Genomic DNA, 13,475 nt, shown 5'->3' on the forward strand with positions numbered 1-13,475 from the left:
TATGTCTCTAGTTCACAATATGCTTGTAAAAAACATTTGCATCAAGTTGCACTCACTTGCATCATCTACGACGGCCCTTAAAATAATCCTTATATATGTTTAAGGTTGTGAGAAAAGAAATCATAAACATGTATACACGGATTGGTGTGAAATCAAAACTAAAAATTTGACTTTTTTAAATCTCAATAGATACCCTATATATCGAGCAGCTGTCAAGCATCAGGCTTAAATAGCCTTTTAAATCTCGATAGATACTAGCTGTCGAGCTTTAAAATCTAGCACTTCTTCACTTAATTCTTGAACAAACTTGCATGGTTTTAACACTTGAACTTAGAATCTTGTTCCTTGAAGTATTAAATACATTTTAGATCTACCCAATTACAAATAAAATGCGTTTTATCAAAGGATTAGCCAATTCTATAATGACATATGTTTGATTCACATATGTCCTAATAAATATAAAAGGAAACACAATCAAACAAATATATTAAAAAATGAAAGGATAACAAATAAACAAACACAAAATGAAAAATATCACAAATAAACCAAACATGGCAAAAAGACTCAAACAAACATGGAAAATAATTAAACACAATTGACTCACCTAAACAAAGTCAAACAAAATCAAAGAACATATGAAAAATGATTAAAACAATAAAAATAAGATTTTTGTCAAATTTAAGTTCGAAGTGCGTATGCATACTCAACTATGCATACGCATGATCGAAACAATGCACACGCATACTCAATGATACATACGCATCCTTTAGCACAGAAACGATAAATCACATTGTTATAGATTTAATAAAACAAAGATATAGCATGTGAAATCAAATAAGTGTGTTAGAAACCCTAAACACTAAACTAACATGAAGTAAATAAAACAAACACCAATATAAGCAAATAAACGTGAAACAAAATCAAATAAGTATACTAAACTAACATAAAATAAATAAACATGTTAAACTTTACATAAAACCAAAATAATAAAACAAGAACAACAAAAACAGATTATAATCAGCCCAAAATCATATTAACACATATCAAAAGAATTAAGATCAACAAACAAATCAAATAAAACAAATATAAAACTATGTTGAGAAACTCATGTAAATCCTATTAAACAAAGAAAGAATTCATGGGAAGAACACTCACCTTGCTTAACAATATGAGTTTGAGATTATTTAACCAGCTCCTAAGTGCCTACAACACACAAATTAGATTGAGGGAATAAGAATAATTGAAAAACACAACAATAGTTAGTAATTACAACTCAAGAACATAAGGTTTTAAGAAATCCAATTAGAAACAAGTTTCTGCCTTAGTTTTGTGTTAGAAAAAGGTTTTGAATTTCTATTGTGAACTCTTTAATTACCCTTGATTGACATATGTCAAGATCATCATTGGGGCCGGGGACCAAAATTTAATAACATGTACAAAATGAGGTGTCTACAATACACAAAATTAATTCCCTTACTTGTCATCATTCCATTTAGAAATATGCTTGAGATTCAAACTATTATAAACTTTTCTGTTCTACACAACAAGATGATAATGTCATTGCACCCCTCAACATACAACAAAGAAACAAAGTTTGAAATAATGAAGAAAAAACAATCTGATAATGTCTTCTTTTTTTCTTGTTATTTATTTATTTTTTATTAGTTTTTTTTTTTTTTTTTTGAAAAGATTGACACAAACAATTAGATTTGTAAAACCGAACCTAAAAGAAAGAAACGATAAAGATTCCAATGCTATTGCAGCCATTTTTGAATGATAGGGCGAATAGAATGGTTGGGGAAGAATATTTACAGTGTGCAAACTTAGAATCATTCTGCGTGAAGTGTCATTCCTACTAGTCCAGCCGTCTCTTCAAAGCCTTGTACTACCAACATTGGTTCAAGTAAACTCTTGACATGATCTGACCCAAGGACTGGCCGATTCTTTCGGTACTTGTCACAACACTTCAAGGCCAATTGAGCCATGTTTTGAGCAATCTCAATTGGCCAGTCTCCAGCCAAAGGATCCAAGCGGGATGACAAATTTTCAGTATCTATGACAACTTGCATTTCCATTGCTATCGTGAGGTCTGGTCTCTGCCCAGTCAACAATTGTAGTAATATGAGTCCAAATGAGTAAACATCTGACTTCCTAGTAAGCTTTCCTGAAACAAGGAACTCAGGATCCATGTAAGGAACAGTGCCCATTGGTTGAGTAAGATGACATAGTGTTGTGTCGTTGCCTGAACTTCTTTCATGGCATAATATACGGCATATTCCAAAGTCACTAAGTTTACTCACAAAGTTTGCATCGAGAAGGATATTAGAGGGTTTCAAATCACCATGTACTATGCTGTGAGGTTTTCTAGAATGAAGATAAACGAGGACAGAGCACAACTCTATTGCGATGCGTATTCGAGTCTGCCATGGTAATGGAGGACTTTTGTTCTTGCAGTTGAGCCAATCTTCAAGGCTTCCATTGGGGAGATACTCGTAGATGAGCGTAAAAGTTTCCAAACAACATCCAATAAGTCTGACTAGATTGGGATGCCTCAGCTGACTCAACGCACGCAACTGATATACAACCAACTAATCAGAAAGAAAGCCAAAGTAGTCACCTTATGCGTATTATACAAGCACAAGCCATGAATTTAGACGTGCAAATTAAAGTGCACGATCCAACAAGTACCGTGGTACTATTATACAATAAATAACCACGTAAGGTTGTAATTGGATGAAAAGAGATTTTGTAATATCCGAGCACCACTCTTCAACTTTGTCACATTCTATAGGCTACAATCTACAGATAATTTTGTAACGCAATTATATATACCAACATAGTATAATACTGCATGACAGAATCTAGTTACAGATAAAATGCTTCAGTGAATTGTACTTAAAATAAAAAATAAAAAAAAAGTAGATATATATATAAACCCTAATGATCTAGTATATATGCAGAGAAAAATTACATGCAAGCATGCCAGATACAGTAGTTAAAGCCTTAGAAGGGGGATAAGTCTACACTCTCAATAGTTTAAAGGGCAACTATTATACAGGTAATAGTTTAAGAGAGTAAATATGTATTTTCATAGTTTAGAAGGGTAAATATAAAAAATTATAATTTAGAGAGTAAAGTGTAATTTTCCCACAAAATTGACATATTCTTTCATTTAAGATATCAATTAAGATCATAATATAGTAAACAGCTTCACAAAAGCACCAAACTAGAAAACTATACCAATCTTGCCCTAATATTGACATCATATATAGCCAAAAGCCAAATAAATCTTTAACTACATAAATTATTCGACTGATTCTCAAATGAACACACAAATTAACCTCCATTTCGAATTGTAAGGGGCCTTGGTTGCCATTAGATTGTAGCGTCTTTATAGCAACTTGGGCTTGACCCAGGAGACCTTTATAAACGTTCCCATATCCTCCTCGTCCAATTATAAGGGATTCATCAAAGCCTTGAGTAGCTTCTTCAATCTCGGAGAGCAAGAACTTAGGCACTTGTCTAGAGGCCTCTACTTGTTTTCTTCTAAGCCCTTCAGCTTCTTGCAATGCATTGTCACGCTCAATCTGCAACTCATCTCTCTTTTTTTCTAACTCTTCATTTTGGCTCTTTAATAATATATTTTCTTTATTGGCAATCCGAAGTTCTTCCATCATTTGGTCTTTCAGATTCTTCAACTTTTCAAGTCCTTCTCTCTCTTTCACTAGTGCTTCCTCAACTTCTTTCCTTTGTTTCACCTCTTCTTGGAACTGTTGATTGGGTTATCAAAACTTAATTTGAGTAAGAATTTGAACCTTTTAACGTTTACAGTGGTATAATTTTCAAGCATATAGTTCATATGATAGTATAAGGTGTGCTACGTGTTGAGTATTCTACTCAGTACCAAGAAGAAATTTGTGATGCATCGTTTTAAAAATATTTAATAATAACTTATTTTATGTACCATGTATCCTACTTATTATGCACAATAATATTTATCAACTTCAAATATATTATATGTCATTAGAGAAAGAGAATAATCAACAATATGAACCACTGGATTGAGTGAATAACAAATATTTATTTATTTTCTTAATTTAAGTGCACTATTATCTTTTAAATTCCTCTTTAAAAGAATATATTTTAATTGCATGTAATCAAAATTGATTTCATCTTTTGCTGTATTTAGTTTGTCAAAACAACTAAATTTGAGCAAGAATATCATATTCCAAATTAATTGTTTCTTATATAAATCTTATAAAAATATTTTAAATAATGTAATAAAATTTTTAAGATTTATATAATTAAAATTGTGAACCTTAGATTACTAAGAATAAAGTTCCTCCTTTTATGTATATAGATATTAGTTGTAATCCATGTACTGCACGGGAATTAAAGTTTAACACAATTAATATAATTTTTTTTTCTTTTTTTAATGTGATATTTGTTAATTATAGTAGTTATTAATAGACATTTTTCATGTTCCTTTTGTATTGCCAACCCTTCCTCAAATTCTTTTTTTTTTTTTTTCCCTCTCTTCTTAGGTCTGTTGATTGGATTATTAGAAATTGAGTCCGAATTTAGTATGTATGGGATATAAAACTCATGTTTTATACCATCCAAAAATTGTCATATCAGTTTTTTACTTAAAACTCAAAACATTCTACCATACATAATAACATTTCAATAAACTCTCAGTTAAGTAAGATTTTCAATGGGTATTAGAATTAATTGAGTGTGATTGTGTTTATTCTTTAATATGTAATATGATGATATAACATGTTGAAATTGGAAAGATAAAACTTAGATTTTACACCGCATTCTTATTAAATTTAATCTCTTAAAAATTTGAGTAAAATTTTGGACATTTTTAATTTTGCATTGCATACTTTTCAAGAATAGTACATAGTCAACTATTGTATCTATTTGACTTTGTTGTATATCTATTTAAACCTCTTTTTTTCTATTCACAAAAGTACTTAACCAACTGTCAGTTTCTTTAAAACATTCTCCTCTCTCTCAAGTGTGTGTATTAAAAATACTTAATATTCTCAAAAGAAAAAACAGTAAGTTAATCCCACATTGGAAAATGATTGTGAGTTAAAAAGGTTTAAAATCGGTGTTTTGTATCAAAGAGTTAGGCCCTTTTGAATATTCACCACTGTCAGTTTCTTTAAGACCTTCTATTTTCTCTCCCCATATATGTGTGTCAAAAATACTTAGTATTTTCAAAAAAAAAAAATAACAAATAAACAAATAAGCAATTAACAAAAAGTGCGATCAGCAAAATTTGGCATCTAAATGCACTTTAAAATCTTTACCATGCGTGTGGTCTCAAGCAATTCTCTTTGGGCTTGCCGACGCATCTGTGCCTCAGTTCCAGCCTCTTCTATCACTTGTAGTAGAAGTTTCTCATAAAGAGATACATCCTGTTAGGATTTATGGTGATTGATCACGTGAATAACTTTGAAGTGACTTCAGGAAAGGATAATATCTATTACACGCAAAACACAACACTGCGAATGAATGCTTTGCACATACCACTGCACTGCGAGATCCAATAGATGAGTATATTGATGTTGTACTTCCACTTGAAGTCAATGTCGGACTTGGTTGCAATAATGAAGATGCAGAAGGGCTTGCTGAATTAGTTAAAGCTGAAGAAATTGGGCTTAAGTCTAACCCATTCGCATTCCACAAAGCCAGTGTTAAATCATCCACTTTTTTGGGAGGGAATGACGGGCAAGCAGAACCTGGACTAATGATTGATCCATCCCATTCATCAAAATTCCCAATCCCTTCTACCACTACATCCAACTTGTTCTTTGGAGATGAACACTCTTCTATACTTTCGTTGATAAGAAAATCCATCATTCTCTTTCCACCATTTTCCCTTTCATTACCCAGCGTAACAGAATTTGATCTCAAGCAATTTGATGGTACAGCTTTAGTGATGTCCCCATTATGTCCCAAATTTACAGAATTTGATATCGAGTGGTTTGATGCTTCAGATTCAGTGTTGTCCCTATCATGCTCCCAAGTAATAGATCGTGGTATCAAGTGCTTTGCTTGTCCATTTTTAGTGTCCGAACTTGCTTTTTCCTCCCTATTTTGATACTTGCATTAGTGATAAGATTAAGCTATTATTAAGTACGATAAATGTCAAAGTTTGAAATATTGTAGAATGAAACATAAAGAATACGTAAGAAAGAAAGAACGGAAGCGATCAATGCCGTTCGGTCATATAGAACTCTACGTCCAGACCACCAAAAGCCAAATGGCTAAATCTTGAATTCACTTAATTGATGACACATTACAGAAGTGCCCATATTTGTAATGACATTTATAGAATTTAAAAATAAGTCAGCTATCAATTTATTATATGGATATTCTGATTTTGAATTTCATATTAGATTATCCAATCTTTTAATTTACTCAAAGCAATCAAGTCCTTGATTTTTATCTTCAACTTGTGCAAAGTAAATCATAATTCTAAGCCCAACAATCTCCCTCAAGTTGTGTATGAATTTTTTATGAAATGCACAACTTGTAGAAACTGAATCCAAAATGTTTTTCTAATTTTTTGTTTCTCTATTTCTTTTTTGGAGTAGAATAAAATTAACAGACAAAATTGAAACTTTGTATGAACCAATGTAGGTGCTCAACAGAACATAAAGATAACAACACTATTAAAATGGCAATTCTCAATCAATAACTGCAAAAATATTTCTTATGAAAATGTCACTATAATGTTGATGTGATGATATCTATTGCTATGAAGCAATGTATTAAGTTTAGTTTATAAGCCTTACTAGTCATGATCATCAACTGACAGTTACTTTACCAAATATAATTAACAACCCCGTTAAGCAAACCTGGTATAAATAAGGCGACTGTTGCAGATAAATAGTATGCGACAGGAAAGGGGTGCTCGTTTGCACACATATTTAGCTTTCTTAGACCTGAGGCTCATCTTCCTGCATTATGAAGTGATGTTAATACTTTTAACGATATGCTGAGCTCTCCAATATCATATAGCAATCATTGATGTTAAATCATATAGAGGCATAGAATACTTAGATCATCAGGAACATGATAACTTAATTAAAACCAAAATCTCAACAAACAAGGAAGCAGATTGGGAAACACCCCATTCGACACCTAAAATGATAAAGCCATCTATGGAGGGAGTTCTATTAACTAACTGTACCTATCAATAAATGCAGAATTATAAAATAAAAAATAAAAAATAAAATAAAAAAAAGCATATCAAAATTTTATGGTATATTTATTCATGATTTGTTTCAATCTTTTTTTATCAAGGAAAAGATTCATGGACAAAATTTACTTACAAAATTAGTTGTAGTCTAAAACTACAATCTTACTCAAACTACATATTTTGAAAATCTAACTATTGAATTATATGTTATTTACACTCTTAATACATATATCAAATTTTGAGTCAATTGGATATTATTTACTATATGATCTATAACTTTATATTTTATGCATGATTTCAAATTACAAAAATTTACAACTTAAACAATTTATTGATGATATAGCTATTGTTTTTTACTTTTCTAGAAATGTTGCAAGTATGGAAAATATAAGAAGAATATATAATTCAATGGTGAATTTGTCAAAATTCACCTCCAATAAAAAGATATTGAATAAGGTTGTAATCTTAGGCTATAACCAATTTGTAGCTAAACATTGTCCAAGATTTATTTCATTCCTTAGTTATTAGTTTAATTATTTTTTTAGTTTAAGGCATTCTTTTCATTAGTTCCCCTTTTCACTTATGGTCTGAACATTGGGCTTCTTTGCATAATCCAAAACGCATGTTCTACAGTTAGGACCTATAAACATATATTCTAATTCCTATAGCAATACAAATTGCCAGTAGATACCCATAGTCTATCATACATAGAACAAGAATTGAACATGAAAAATTAATAGAAAGCGTTTTATGTGGTTTGTACTCTTTATAATGCTTGTCTAATGCTCCTCCCATTACAAGCTCCTTAATCCCATCACGAGAAATGAGTTCTATAATTCCCTTCCCGATATCGTCCATTTCAATCCAGACTCTTTGTGCTTGTACCTAAATTTAAAAAACAATTAATGTCATTCAGCAGCCAAAAAAAAAAGTCAACAAATTTGAAAACTCAGATATGAGGCACTAGGATTTGAACTACAGATATGAGGCACTACAAAAATGTGGTTACCATTGATGTAGTAAAACTACCACTTGAACCCAAATATTGAAAGTTTGAACCACTAATACCCTAAATTTTGAATTTTCAATGCTTGTAAGTTGTAACTTATATATGGATTAGCCAATAAAAGATGATTGTTATTGATGCATCTTTTGGGGGATTGATTTTATTAACTTCAAATCCATTTTGGTAGAAAGAAATGTTGCAAACAATGGAAAATTATTAAGTATTTTTAGAATACAGTGATTTGGTGATGTCTCCTCATATTAGACTAATCATTTGGCAAATACTAACATAAAGTCCAAATCTTTGTCAACGGTCAGTTCATATGATATACCTTCCATATATATATATATATATATATATTTTTTTTTTTAACTAAATCAAAAATCCTAATCTACCCTACATATAATGCTCTCTTTGGAGCTTGAACTTGTGATCCCCCACTAGGCTTAATAGGATGATGTGGTGCTCTCTTCTCATACACTCAACTAATCGTTTGTCTTTGGTTTCATTCCTGAAAACAGTAGGCCCCACTAGGTGAAAATGTGTTGGGTTGAAGTTTTTGTTTTCAGCTTTATAAATAAAAAAATAAAAAAAAATCCAAATTTTGGTTATGAGAACAGACTAGGGCCCACACTAGTCTTGTTGTCTATATTAAAGTCAGATTTCTCTCTCGTACTCCTCAATCCTCACTATATGTTTGGCCCTCTTACTCGCTCTTTCTCAATCCTCACTCTTTTATCTGTCCGTCCCTCCCTGTTTGAAAAGGTTTTTTTTTTAAACTACTTTGGAAAAAAAATCTTTTAAACTTCTTCCATATTTTTTTATTTGATATGAATTTTGAAAATCTAACCATTAGATTATATATTTTTATTATATCCTCCGTGTCTATAAACTTTTGAAAATATCAAAAATCAATAATTATATATGTCATCAATCTCAATAAAAAAAATAAAAAATAAAAAATAAAACTATATCATAAATCAAATGTTTAAATTTCAAGTTTTTGTAGTCTAAAATTATGCTTAAAAAATATGTTTATTGATCGAATAGTAAATAACATATAATTTGAACAAAATTTGACTTGTGTGTTAAAGACAAAAAAAAAAAAAAATACAACCAACAGTTATATTTTCAAAATTCACATCCAATAGAAAGATATGTGAGGACTTTGAAAAGTTTCTCTCCAAACTAGTTTGGAGAGAAATCTTGTCCCTCTCTTTTAGCCTCTCCAACTCCTCATTTTCACAATTTTGGGTGGTCAATCTAGGGATTTATGGGTTTATATTGTGGTGTGGACGTGTGGTACGTAGGATGTGTTCACAACAGTGGTGGGCTCTTGTCATGTTCTATTCTCAACACCAATTTCACGATCGTTGGGTTTTGATTTTTCTACTTTTGTTTTTGATTCAAAGGTTCTCTTTAGTTTATGATTTTGAGTTTTGATCGTTGCCGGGAACTCACTTTTGTGACTTTGGAGTGTGGTGGAGAAGGAAAATTGTACTCGATAGGTTGAATTGGGATTTGGATTTTGGGTTGATCTGGGACAAGCAGAGAATTTTTGTGGATTGTTCTGATGGTTTGTTACATATATTCCAGTGGTGGTGATTTTGTGTTGAGGTGGTTGTGATATTTTTATGTTAAGAAATCAAGGGAGGAAATGAAAGGGTGCAAAGAGGAACAAAAAACAGCTGTATGTGAAAACAAGCACAAACAAAAAAGGTCCAGCTTGTGTCCAGTGAAAGTTTTCACTGGACACGTTAGATTGTGGACACGTGTCCACATCTCAAAACTAGTTTCAGATTAAGCTTTCAAAATATCTTTTTCTAGATTTGTAAACAAATAACAAAACTTGGTGTCCCAACAAATGTGGCAAGTACTCTATGATCATTTTCTATAAGTTTGGGAGTATATAAATTTTGAGATGAGTAATGTTACATGGTCACAAACACAATAATTTTCACAATACGTTTCACAAACAATTGAGTTGACAAGTTTTTATGATAACTATCTAAGTTCACCACTTAACATTATATTTTTAACCACCATTGAAATCTTACCGCCTCAATAAGTATGAAATATTTAATGAAATTCCTTGTGTCTCTCAAGTATTATTTTGAAATATGCTATGTTTATATATAAAAAAAATTTCTTAATTGTAAGGTAAATTTGTTAAGGAGATTTGACAGATTTACCCCCTCTCGGTGACAAATAGAAAGGTATTCTTCTAGGATCTCATTCATAATTTTCCCTTCTGCTTTCCGGTAATCCCGTACAATCCTTTCGTCCAATGAGCTTACTGGATGGTTTCCACCCACTACAAAATAAGAAAAATAAATTGCACTTTGAAATAATTAAAACCATGCAAGATAAAACTAAATCTTAAAGACAAAAGTGAAATTCTCCAGATCTCCATAGTCATATTTCTTTGTATTACCAGATCATGAGTTTAAAATCCCACTCAAAATTTGTAAGGTAAATGTTAGATTGACCAATTTTCCAAAGTTACTAAATTCTCCAAATTTATTTCGATCTCCACAACTGTGACCAATTTTTTTCCAAAGTTTCTTTTCAATTTGTTTCACGATTCTAGCAGGGATCCTTTACTGATCCAAGAATAATTTTTAAAAACCCTCGTAAATTTTAGAACTATAATAAATTAATAATCAAGAAGTAGATCATTAATATCAAGTTTTTCATTTGGATTTTCTCAACAAAAAAAAAAAAAAAGTTTGTCATTTGGAGTTCCACAAATATAGTCAACCAAATGCACTTCTAGACTTAAATACTAGAAAGTAATAAGGCTCTAAGCTAGCTTAGCACAAATGATCAATTTTTACCACATCAAAAACCGAATTCCCATCAAAACTTCCAAGCTTTATATAAACATAATATACATGATCAGTTTTCCAAAAAAATAATATACATGATCAGACACAGTTCTGTATGTGGATCTTTGTGCATAAATGTAAGAGCCCAAATAGCCACACACACATAATTTTTTCAGACTTACAACCGTTGGGGATCCACCGTGCAGGTCGATGAACATGAACGATACAAATCCTCTTTCCTCCAAAATTGCGTAAAGCCCATAACAAGATTGATTTGCAGTCTTTCACATCTGTTCCCACTGCAACGTATATCATTTCTTCGCTCACACTTGTAACCGGATCCTCTGAATTCTCATGCCCACTTGCCATAGTTGCCGATGTTCTAGAAAGCTAATATAATCAACCGCTCACCAACCAAAACTTATTCATAAGAATACTTGCTTTCTCTATATAGAACTCGTGCTAATATTCACCACTTCCTTTCACTTTTTGAAGAGAACTTCAAATTTTTCAACCAAAAAAAAAAAAAAAATAGGAGGAGGAATTATAAAGAAGAATTGAAAAAAGTCTTTTTTTTTTTTTTTTTCCTGACTAAAAAAAAAAAAGAAGAAAAAGAAAAAAAGTCTTTTGATGGTTCTGTGAAGTTTCTGAGCTCTGTATAATTACACGTATGATATTCATATAATGATTAGAGTAGCGTAAGGCTCATTGTTTCTCCGGACTCTTTGTGTACGAAGCATGGGCCCAAGAGTTACGATAGCCACATATTCAAACTATACATGTTTTATATATATATATATATATATATATATATATTTTTTTTTTAATTTCCTTCCCTCATTCCTTATCTCTTAACTTCTAAGTATTGATCCTCTAGAGGTCTAGAGACTTGGACCCTTTTCTCATTACTTCCACAATATTTTAATTTATAACAAATCCTAAGTAATAAGTTATTATTGGATCAAATTTGGATCCAATATTAAAATAATCTTTTTCCTTACTAGTAACAATTAGTAATATTTTATTATTTAGAATTTGTTATAAAAATATTGTAAACCTAGCATTACTCTTGAGCGAACTAACAAAACGTCACCTATTATAGCTTATGGATGCACAACATGAGTCCGTCTCAAATAAAATAATCATATCATTTTAAAGAGTAAAGAGTAATGTTAAGAACGTTATAAATTTTCTATAAATTGATTGATTTTGTTATTGAGGTAATAGTGAAAACCAATCACATTAATAATTTTTTTTTTTTTTTTGAGAAACCAATCACATTAATTGTACCTATACAGTAAGATAAATACTATATACCACAAAAAAGAATATATTATTCATGAGTCAAAAAAATTGTTACAAAATATATTAAATGAAAATATAAGAAACTCTATGCACAGGATTTTAATTAGCTAGTTATCTTCTTTTTTCTTTTTTTCTTTTTTGAGGAGATTTTAGCTGGTTATCTTAATAGTAAAATATTTTCATAGAAAATATCTATTTACAGTATACTAGACTCATCACACGCACTTTGCGTGTGCAATAAGGTTCTTTTTTTTTTTTTTTTTTGGATTTAGTGAAATAACATTTAAAAGTGAGATAAAGACAATATCCTAATTTTTAAGATCTTGATAAAAGTTTGAAATTACTGATCAATAAATATATGGATTAAAATATCTATAAAAAAAAGGGGGGGGGGGCAATTCATTAAGCCTAAAATTTAGGAAATTTTTAAAAAATAATAAATTACTCTTTTAACCAATTTGTGTTTTTAAATTTAAAATTATTCAACTAAAAGATATAGATATTTTAGAAAGTTTAAGATTTTATGTGAGAATATTTTAGTACGCAAAATGTTGAAACTCAACCTGGGAATCCTGTTATTAACAGTGTAGATAACTTCTGTTACAAAGTATTTGGATTTTAAGCCATTACACATTCTTGGAATTTTTGGACTTTTATTCTGTTACTTATTCACATGTTTCTTTTTCTTTAAAAGCTAGCTAGATTATGATATCTTCTCAACCTAAAAATTTTATTTAAAAAAAAAAAGATAGACTATGTGAAAATAGATATTTCCTTTTCACGGCAAATCAATGGTCCATTTGGATTGAAGGGAAGGGAGAGAGAATAGAGTAGATTTGATCCAAAATTAGTTTATTTTCAGCCAACTGTACTCCACTCCCCTCCACTCTATCAAAGAATTGATGAAATGATGAATTTCAGTATTGAATTAATTAGGAAAAAGTGATTACAAGAGTTTATATACACTGAATGTACCAAGCAAACCGTCTAATTGCAAAACAGAAAAAAAAAAAATAAATAAATAATAACCACCTATACACGTGTCTACCTACAGTAATAACTAATCTTCACGCATGCTTCAACTTAAAGCTTTAAACTATCTGCTAAACTACAAGTC

At 30.6% G+C, this 13,475-nt stretch overlaps 1 protein-coding gene across 2 annotated transcripts; it reads right to left on the bottom strand.

Annotated features, from left to right (window-relative positions):
- Nucleotides 1-1,022: 1,022 nt before the first annotated feature.
- On the bottom strand, nucleotides 1,023-11,702 carry LOC115956005 (U-box domain-containing protein 33-like). Of its 2 annotated transcripts, none has more exons than XM_031074449.1 (9): nucleotides 11,239-11,702; nucleotides 10,418-10,539; nucleotides 7,983-8,104; nucleotides 6,876-6,977; nucleotides 5,542-6,106; nucleotides 5,322-5,429; nucleotides 3,342-3,770; nucleotides 1,813-2,573; nucleotides 1,023-1,203 (listed from the first exon to the last, which is right to left on the bottom strand). In XM_031074449.1, the coding sequence occupies exons 1-8, from the start codon at nucleotides 11,420-11,422 to the stop codon at nucleotides 1,830-1,832; spliced, it is 2,376 nt and encodes a 791-aa protein (XP_030930309.1). In that variant the 5' UTR covers nucleotides 11,423-11,702; the 3' UTR covers nucleotides 1,023-1,203; nucleotides 1,813-1,829. The 2 variants fall into 2 exon arrangements, with proteins under 2 accessions (XP_030930309.1, XP_030930308.1); XM_031074448.1 differs by having other exon boundaries at nucleotides 11,236-11,700.
- Between the last annotated feature and the right edge of the window lie 1,773 nt (nucleotides 11,703-13,475).

Source organism: Quercus lobata, chromosome 8 (assembly GCF_001633185.2).
Source record: "Quercus lobata isolate SW786 chromosome 8, ValleyOak3.0 Primary Assembly, whole genome shotgun sequence".
NCBI lineage: Eukaryota > Viridiplantae > Streptophyta > Magnoliopsida > Fagales > Fagaceae > Quercus > Quercus lobata.